The sequence below is a fragment of the Lissotriton helveticus genome, chromosome 2_1 (genome assembly GCF_964261635.1).
Source record: "Lissotriton helveticus chromosome 2_1, aLisHel1.1, whole genome shotgun sequence".
Classification (NCBI taxonomy): Eukaryota; Metazoa; Chordata; class Amphibia; order Caudata; family Salamandridae; genus Lissotriton; species Lissotriton helveticus.
The window spans coordinates 199,278,284-199,288,294 of NC_136059.1; the positions used below are offsets into that span (position 1 = coordinate 199,278,284).

The 10,011-nt window shown below is 48.0% G+C and overlaps 1 protein-coding gene across 2 annotated transcripts in view; it reads right to left on the reverse strand.

Annotated features, from left to right (window-relative positions):
* Nucleotides 1-9,811, reverse strand: part of UBE2R2 (ubiquitin conjugating enzyme E2 R2) — a 157,681-nt gene extending 147,870 nt beyond the window's left edge. The window contains exon 1 of one of the 2 annotated variants that reach the window (XM_078674722.1): nucleotides 8,780-9,811. In XM_078674722.1, the coding sequence (XP_078530848.1) occupies nucleotides 8,780-8,956 (177 nt within the window). In that variant the 5' untranslated portion in view covers nucleotides 8,957-9,811. The remainder of the gene's footprint in view (nucleotides 1-8,779) is intronic. The other variant, XM_078674723.1, reaches the window with a different exon arrangement.
* Between the last annotated feature and the right edge of the window lie 200 nt (nucleotides 9,812-10,011).

Sequence of the window (10,011 nt, forward strand, 5' to 3'; positions counted from 1 at the left end):
GGCGGTATGTTCTGAATATGTCAGAAAAGGGCTGGAAGAACGTGTGGCAAACAATCAGCCGGTAGTATTTCTGTTTGTTAGATAACTGTACTGTTGAGCATGTAAAGATTACACAAAAGGCAAAACAAGAGTACATAAGGCATACTGAAACATTGCAAAAGTTTCCCCCCCCTCCCACACCCTTTACCCACAATACCCCAACCCTCCCCCCTCCCATCCCCCCCAAAACTAGAACATAGGAGCAGCGACGGCAGTACCGTCCAAGCACAACGTAGGACGAGTCAAAAATGACATAACAGGAGAGATCTTATAACTAGCTAGTATAACAATAGGAAATACAGTAGAACATGATGACTACGCAGGGGATACTGGTGTGGCCATTACGTTTCAGAACAAAGATAACAGAGTCAAAATGTAAAAACATGACTCATGAAAAACTATCTAGTATTACGTATTTTCGTAGCAGTGTATATCTTAGGCTAGACTAAAAGATCACTATCATAAAACCATTACAGATAACAAATAACCATAGTGTCAGTAGGTAAGTCTTTGGATCATGGGTCTTTCAGTTTCTCCAAGTATCAGTGCGAATAGTCTAGTGACATGACGATGGGCCCAAAAGTAGGTAAAAGAAGGGCCTACCTGTTGGCGAGGGTCAACTTGGGGACTGGAAACCAGCTAAATTAGCACGAACATAAGCACGGACTTACAGCTGGTAGGAATGTAAGCTGGCATATGTCGGCATATGCAGGCAGTATAGCGAAAACGGGCATGTACAAAATTACTGTAGGTAACAGAGTCAGAGGACAGCTCAGCCATGACCCGTGCTCGATTGGTCAGATTCATGGTCGTCCGTATTCCTTTTATTAGATGCGAAGACAGATGAGTCCATTGCCTGCGTAGGTGAATCTTCCAGAAACCATCACTAGATCATTAGGGTTGGAGAAGAAGCGAGGTTTGCCATTGATGATGATTTTGAATTTCGTCTGACCTGCAAAGGAGAACTGCAAACCTTTTGACCTCAGTTTTTCCCTTATGGCTAGGAAGCCTTTTCCGACTTCCACCGTGTCCTTCGAGTAGTCCTGAGTGAAGGTGATTTTGTGGCCTCCCCAGGTGACGGAGTGATTATGTCTGGTGAATTGTAGGATAGCTTCAGAGTGCTGGAATCGCAGTGGTTTACAGATCAGCGGACGCGGGCCTTTGTATCCATGAGGGATGAAGGTTGGGACTCTGTGAGCTCGGTCAAGCTCGAATTCATGGGTAAATGAGATGCCCGTCACTGAGGGAATCCAAGCTTCCAGGAAGGCTACGCAGGATTCAGCATCCTTCTCCGCATTCTCAGGAACTCCAAAGATGCGTATGTTACCCCTCCTATTTCTGTCTTCCAATTCCGCATTCTGGCGTTTGAGGGAGTCGGTCGATCTTTGAAGATATTTTTCCCTGAGAGGTTGGATTTGTCTTCAACATCGCTTATCCTTTGCTCTGCTTCGTCTAAGCTCTTGTGGACCGAGTTCATGTCTGCCCTTATCGCAGTAAGTTCAAGCTGCATAGTATCCGTGTTGGTTTTCGTCGATTTTGCGAGATCATGTACCTCCGCTAGCTTTTTTAGGATCATATCCAGGGTACTATTAAGATCTGCTTTAGCCTTGATGGGCGAGTCAGATACGGACGATTCCAGTTTCACTTTCTTGGTGTTCTTCTTATCAATCCCTTCCGCCATTTTGTTGGTTTTTCGTAGCGGGTTAGTGATGAGGCGGGAATTATCCAGTTTGGCTTAAAAGTTAGGTTCAAGAAGATGGTTGGGCCAAGGCCGCTGGAGTGTTTAATCACTGACCTGAGTGATATATCAGAAGTGAGATGTGTCTGGTATTTTTGAAGTGCCACGTGGTAACAGAGAGCAGTGTGGTTGCGGGGTAGGGGCTCCTCTAACTCTGCAGAAGTGGTGATGGTGCTGGTCGAGGTGTTGCCACTTGACCTCAGGAACCCCCTCTGGTAATCTTGTGGTGGCAGAGTAGTGGCTGGGCGGAGAGGTGAAGGGCACACAAGAAGGCGATTACAGAAAGTATGGGCTTATTAGTGATCCTTCTGTTGAATTCTGTGATCCGAGTGGCATTGGGATCAACAGTGGCGACCCTGGTGGCTGTGTTAGGGTTTTCCCGGTGTATCTGGGCATGAATGGCGCCCCCAAGCTACGAATAGCACTTTTCGCGCTGAAAATTAGCCTTTTCCGCCGTCATTTTGGGGTCAGGCAAGTCCCCCTGGGACGTCCGGTCGCCATAGGTCGAAAGGGCGCACAGTAACAGCTTCTGTTTCAAGGATGCAGGGTTGTAAGCGCATTTCAGAGTGGCACTATAGCGGTGGGGCCAGGGAAGTAGATCTGCGCTGGTAGAAGCCCCCAGGGCGCCGTTATCGCACACAGACAAGACGGCGGGCCGACATTTTGGGGACAAGCATTTCGGCGAGGGAATGCTGGAGCCGATCTAAGTTTCCAAAACTGTTTGTGTGCGGCCGGGCTCTTGCGATGCACTGAAACACGGGCGGCTCACCTCAGAGGCTTCATTGGCAGGTAGGTGACGACCGCCGTGAAAGGGCAGGGCAAGGGGAGCAGATCTCGGGATCCCCACGCAATTGACCAGGCGCTGGCCGGCGCAGAGGCACGGGTGCTGAAAGGGGCATTAATCCGCTGATTTCAACTTGGATCTTGTCACAGGGTGCTCCATGATGTCAGGAGCTAGAATCCAGTGCCCAGTAGATCGGTGGCTCGAAGATTCTCTCCTAGGGCGAAGAAGTCGCTCTCCTACACAGGCAGGGATAGGGTTAGGCGGTCATTACCACCGCCGTCCAAGCCACGCCATCAACTCCATCAATTTCTTTAACACCACTGTCAAAATGCGGCTATGTTCCTCCACAGATTATCCATATACTAATATGTCATCTTGGAAACAGGGTGATTTCAAAATCGGAGGCACAGGCACACACACAACTTAGGTGTGTGTATATCACAGTGTAATATGCTTACCCAGGAAAATCCAGGTGTGTGCGTCACCGTGAAGATAGTACAAGAGTCAAATAAGGGACAGAGAGCAAGTGTGGCAGGAAGAATTGGCACTTAATGCTGGGAAGCAGGGCAACTGACAAGGCTTGCCAGCACGGCATGCAGGCCGCGGACAGATATGATGGATTTACTAATGCGCAGGTCCCAGTGCACCGCAGGAACTCAGTCGATGGTGACCATACGCTTCCTGGGGAGAACCGCCCTCGCACCTCCAGGAGGGCGTACACTGCAATCCAGCTATGCTGGGTGGGGACCTCCTAAGAGAGGCGGCCCTCCCACCTCAGAGAAGACACACAAAGCCAACGAAACACAGTAGGGTAGGAGGCAGATGAGATGCCTCAATCACAACTTGCAGTAAGGAGAGAATGGACATCTATCACTCGCTAAAATAACTGCAGGCACACCAAACTGCTTGACAAACAACGCTGGAGTTTCTTCGCGCCACCTCAGGAACTCCTGCAATTCTACAGCAAAGGAGGAAGTACTGAAAGGGGAGATGACTGGACGGTCCCCTACACCAAGAAAGTCAACACTAGTGCAGTTTTGAGTAATAATCATGAGACAACTTGAGGTGGAAGAGTCCTTTATTCCCAGTCATCCACTCTCCAAAACACACTAAACCGTCGAATCCTAACATTCCAAGTTATGCTCCAGGTGGAACATTCTACTGGAAGGGAGAGGGGAGGAAAGGGCCCTACCATTGGTGTGGAGAACAGATTCTATAAGTAACATGGGGACAAAACATTCACATTTAAGAGATTAGAACAGTTTCCTTGAAGAAATCTATTGACAGCACCCAGTCTTGGTGCCTTATTCCTTGGGCTACATTCACTGGTGTCAATTTACTCTCCCAATCCAAACAATAATTCATTTTTAGTGCCCCTGGCACCTTCCTGCGGGACACCTATGTCCCATCTGCAGTAGAACATCTGGATTTCCACCAATGCTCCCTTCATCCCCTTAGCCCCTCTTGTGGACAGGTAATTCATTAATAGGATTTCAGGTCGCTTCTAAATGTGCACCCGAACACCCAAAAAACAAGTAAAATCTTGCGAGACAACTGTGCCAAGTCACCCCGGACGCCTTGACCAAGGAGTTCAATTATCGGTGATAATGGAGGTTGGGGAAGTGGACAAAGCACTGACTATCATGAGTCTTTAAAAACAGCAATAGATACCCTGGCCACTGTTAAAAACCTTCATGCAGCTAAACATGGTCCACACGCACCAAGGTATACTCCATATTTGCCCAGGGAGAAAGCCCTGTGTAAAAAAAAACTGGAGAGACTATGGTGGCAAGCCCATAACCCCAGTGATAAAGAGGCGTATAAAAATACCCTACCGATTTACCATTGAAACATCGAAAGAGCACACAAGTCACTCAATGCACGAAAACCCAGACAGGCTGGGAACTACTCTAAAGAGCTTTATAAAGTCCTTAAATCTTCCGTAAACCGGCATGCCTGCTCAGTTGATATCCTACTGTCACAAGCTCGATGCAATGCTATTGCAAATCCCTTTGAAGAAAAAGTTCATTTGGTTTACACCTTTTAGACTGGTGGATCAAATGGGATTAAAATCCAATCCCACCCTCTCTTAATTTTTAAGTACTTGTATCCTACAGGATTTTTTTTATCTCTTAGGCCTGATTCCGTTAGTAAAGCTCTGAGAGCAGTGAAATCAGGGTCTCCTCTAGACATTGTTCAAGCTAAGATCTTTGTAACTAACTATGTCTAATCAGCTCGCACCGGCCATCTGCTCTTTACTAAACCTCTCGATCAGCTCAGGAAGGATACCGTTAGACTAGACAGCCATCCAGGTCATTCCCATCTGTAAGGCGGCGAATCTCCCAGCCTCTGAACAGTAATTTTCGTCCTAGCTCACTTCTACCCCCAATGAGTAAATTACTGGATGGACACATCAATAGACAACTTATCGAGTTTCTAGAGTGTAATAGCATTCCGGACTCCTCCCAGTCTGGGTTCAGACCGATGCATAGTACAGAAACCACGCTCACGTTTTGCAGATGGGATGAAATCTATCTCTGCTTAGAGGACAGAGACATTTCTCCAATTGAATGCAAGCAAAACAGAGATCATCCTTTTTGGCAGTGCCCAACTTCTCTGTTCCCAGAACCGGTGGCCAAAAAAATTAGGTGCAGCACCTACTCCCAAATCTACAGTAAAAACATAGGGGCTCGCCTAGATCAGACTTCAACTATGAAAGATCAGGTAGTGGCTACCACAGGCACCTGCTTTCATATGATGAGTGTTGGGCAAAGTTTTCCCGTTACTTCTACTCTCTGTGTGCAAAGCTTTAGTACAAGCACTGGTAATTAGCTGCCTGGACTACTACAATGCCCTCCTAAGCGCCACCTCACCTTTGTTTTGTAGAAATCACCCTGGGGGATGGGTCTCCAGGACAAGGCCCTATGGCCACCGTCCCGCCCCCCACTGCACATTGCTGAAGGCTGTGCGCAGCATTGGCTGTATGGGGGGTGCAGGTTTGTCACTGCAGGGCAATCCACCAGGGCCACTCTTAAACAAAGGGGAGGTGGCACATGTGGCCCCTTCCCGTGCAGATTTTGTCCCTGGGGCTCTCAATCCTCTGCAAAATTCGAATGGGAGGGGTGACACGAGTAGCCGCCAATTCCAACATTAGGGAACCACACCCCCCAGGGGCCAGCGACCATGGGTACCCCATTCTGTGGGCCAGGAAAAATCCTACTGTAGGGGGATATGCGCCCCCCCACTCCCTGGGCAGATATTTGCCGCAGGTACCCCACCCACCTGGGCACGCGACTTGCATACCACATCCCCGGGCCAATCTCCCGGCACAGTTAAGGGTGGGTGACCTAATGCCCACTAAGGGCAAAAAGAACAGACGATGGACGGAATGCTGAACAAAGCAAACCTTCACCCCCTTACAGATCTGGGTTAAATCCCTCGTTTTTAGTTTGCCACGTCATTCGAGCTTGGACCTAGCCATATGCAAATCAGTCTTGACTGTTCCCCTTTCCCCCCCCCATGGGAACAGTCCAGCCTGAACTGCCAGTCATGCATGCCCCCCCCCCCCGAACCGAAAACAAGTACTCTGGGAACGGTTTTGGGGCATCACCCCTCATCAGCCAAGCCAGCTTGAATCTAGTGGCATAGCAATCACGGTACCCACATCTGGGCATACCCTTCCCACTGAGAATTTTTTTTTGCCTGGTCACCGATTGGGTGTGCAAGTGGTGTATACAAGAGTGAGTGGGTGTGTAAATTTGTGTGGATGTATGAGTAATTGAGTAGCTGTGTGAGTATCGGTATGGGTGAGTGAGTTGGTGTGTCAGAAGCTGTAATGGTGAATGATAGGATGAATGAGTGTCTGATGGGGAGGGTGCTGATGAGTCAGTGGCAGTAAATGGTGAATGAGAGTGCATGAATGGGTGACTGAGCAGGTACATAAATGGTTGTGTTGGTGAGTGATAGGGTACAAAAGTGACAGTAGGCCACAAACCTGCCACCAGTGAAACCCACCACCAGAAGTAGACCACATAATAATTTGGCTATTTATTTATGTCTCAGCATGCTCGCTCTATGACCTCACTGTTTAATGTATGTTAGAAAGCAATAAATCTCATGCCTCACAGTAGCAAGCTGGAATAAGGTAATAGTGGATACATTTTTAAGTGAAAATTGCACCCAAGAGAATCATCTTGCACTGCATTTCAAGATATGTTCTATAAAAGAAGGGTTTTAAGGTCTCGTCTGACGTTGCAGCGCTGCTGGGCGAGAGATATTGTAAGAGTAGATTTGAGAAGGGGGCTTGAAACCTCGCCCCTCATTTCCATTGGCTGGGGGCAATGTTTATGCTAAACGGTGGCCTGCCATTGGAAATGATGCTATTTTGTTGACGCCTTTTGGTCTGGCTGATCCAGACAGGGCCGTCTGCTTTGCGGCTGTTGCAAAGTAATTTCTTATCTTTATGGGGGCAATTTGTTTTCAATATTGAAAACTAAAGTTATGCTGTTCTTCAATGGTCAGGTGTCAGTAAGGGAGACAGTGACCAACTTGACCCAAAGGGTTCAAAGTTGGGGGATCCATGTATTGGATTATAATGCTCTCACACATCCTTTCAGGTGTCATGCTTCATCATCTGGGCTGCTCGGAGCGGCACTGGGATCTTCAACTGCCAGACAGGGATGGGCCCATAACATAAAAAACACAATTAGAGAGTTCCTTAAACGATAGGGTGTACCTTTCAAAATGGGGGGAGGGCAGCGGGGGAGACAACGAAGTCAATAACAAATACAAACCATCTATGGGGACCAAAACCACTCAAGCGTCACCAGATGTGAAAAAAAAAAAAAAAAAAAACAGTTAAACGAGGATAGTACAAGAAGCTAAGAATTCTCATGCTGAGAGAGAAAGGTAATAACCCCTCGGAATACATACTAGAGCTGTCTTAATCCTGCATGTCATTAAGGGGCCCATCACACCTTTAAAAATCAAATCAATTAACCCGGTTGATGTGGGATTAAAATGAGATATTCCCACTGTCCCACCCCAACATTCTCTATTGTTTTATCCATTACACCCCTCCGCATTATTTACCATTACCCGCAACTTCACCGCAAGGCACACACTCCACATTGTCAGCCCTTTGGACAGCAAGGGCCTGCAAGGACATGGCACACACATGTTGCTTAGATAGGACGTAAAACTGCTTTCCTACGTAATGTAATATGCAATCTGAAGGGCTAAAGTGCAAACTTTTCCTGTCAAATTTAAAAAATCGCCATTGCAAACCCGCATTACAAATAAAAAGAGACTGAACTACTGCCCAGCTCTACAAACACTTTCTAAAGTTGATTTTAGTGCAGGTTAAAGGGACACTTTGAATCGCAGCAATTGGTATCCAATGTTGGCTCTTTATACAAGTGTCATTGTTTGAGGGGTATTAAGGAAGTATTCACCCCGCAAGATAAAAACCTATGCTAGTAAGTCGCAGGACGAAGGACTACGCACAACAGAAACTGCGGCTGCTCTTAAAATAATTTCTCGGTCAGATAACATTAGTTAAGCTTTAGATATATTTTGCTTAAGAAATTCGCTATATCTGGGACAGTGATGATGGCACGGAAGTTTGAGGCATTTCAAAATGTGAAAATATATTGAAGAGCAAACTACCTATCCGATAAAATCATAGCACACACTGCCGAACAGAGAGGTAAGCAAAACGTGAACGTGTTTTTTTTTTTTAAACCAACGGCTCGATTTCAGATAGTTTGTAGTCTAACTGGGGCAGCGAAAGTTATTTGGCACACATCCTCTTAACCATAAAGTATATATTTTCTAAGAAGTCAAAGAAATATACAGTTAAAATTTATATCAAGAGTAATCACACATGAAACCATCAATACAAGTAAACAAATCTTAGTACTACCGTTTTTGATCAACAAGAATTAGTTTGTGCAATAAATACGTGAAGCTTTGTTTTACATTTTCAGTTGTGTTATTCGCCTAACCTAACGAGACAGCGATCTTTAAAGGCGCACACTACCCTGCTTTAAGTGAAGAGCTGGACGCGTAAAATCCCCAAGTTTGTAATGCCAATGTTTGCGCCACTTACGCCAGCGGTAACCTACAAAACAAACAATGTACGGCGGGGCTCGTGACTGCCACCCCGTGACGTGAGCGTGCAACAGCGCAGGGGGACACACAAGGGTAGAGGTGTTTACCTTGAAGTAGCCCCCCTCGTAGAGGGTATTGGGGGGCCCGAAGATCGCCACCTCCCAGTTATAGAGATCCGACTCGTCCACCAGGGTGATCCTGAAACCTTCGACTGGCTCCTCTTGCAAGGACTTGAGCTCCAGCATTAAGGCCTTCTGCGAACTGGTCACCTGCTGGTGTGCCATGCTGGAGAGAGGGCCGTAAGGTGCGGCACGGGATCTTCAGCAGATGAAGGAAGGTGGGGGTCCTTTGCCCAGGTGTTGTTTGAAGGATAGGTGGGGGTCGGATCAACACAGTCAAGGTGAACGAAATTCTTCGTAACACAAGGGATTCTGCTTCAAGCAGATATAAGAAGGGAGAGCCCTATTTCCCCAAGTAAGAGTGAAGTTCTTTCACTAGAGATTTGCGAGGGGGACCCTCGCCCTACAGTGATTGGCAGACATCCCAGGCTGAGTAACAGAGGGGGCTCGGTGGCCTCGCCAAACCCGGTTCCTTTGGATGGCGCTTCTCAGTCAGGGGCCCAGGTTCAGTGACGCGGCCGGGAGGGCAGCTGAGCCCCGGCGTGTGGCGCGGACAGCAGCCGGTGTCCGCAGGAGACAGAGCGCACTTGTATATGTGTCACAGAGGCACACTGGGTGCGCCGCGGCAGAGCTCCCGCGGGCCCTGTCTCTATTGTTTTACCGCACTTTCCCGGGCCCCGGGGAGCACCGGCACAGCGGGCCGCCGCCGCGGAGCCTGCCACCGGGGGAGGCACTGAGGCTTGCACTACGCGTCGGCTCCTGCCGCTTATTGTTGTGCTAATAAAGGATGAGCTTCCGGTCGCGCGGTGTTTCCGTCTGCGATCGCGCTTTGTCCCTCGCTACCACCCGTAGCCTTCCTTGGCGGCGGCCGGTTCGGAGGCTCCCACGTCCCCTGACTATCTTCCGCACAATTCCAGCTGCTTCGCGTGACTGCAGCACCTCACGCTTCCTCTCACCTCTCCTCTCTACTGCTCTGCCTCTATGTAATACTTCCTTTTGTGACGTAAAATTATCGACGGTGACGTCATGACGCCATTCTACAACGTACGATCAGCTGTTCTTTTCCCTTCCACTCTATGATCACCTCCCCGAGTCGAAACGAGATAGAAGAAAGACTAGGCTACACGGGTTTTCTGAAAGGTCCAAGGTATTCTTAGTAAATGTTCAATTTATTTTCTGAAGGCCACGTGGCTCTTCTATGTTGGGATTTCTGTGTTTTT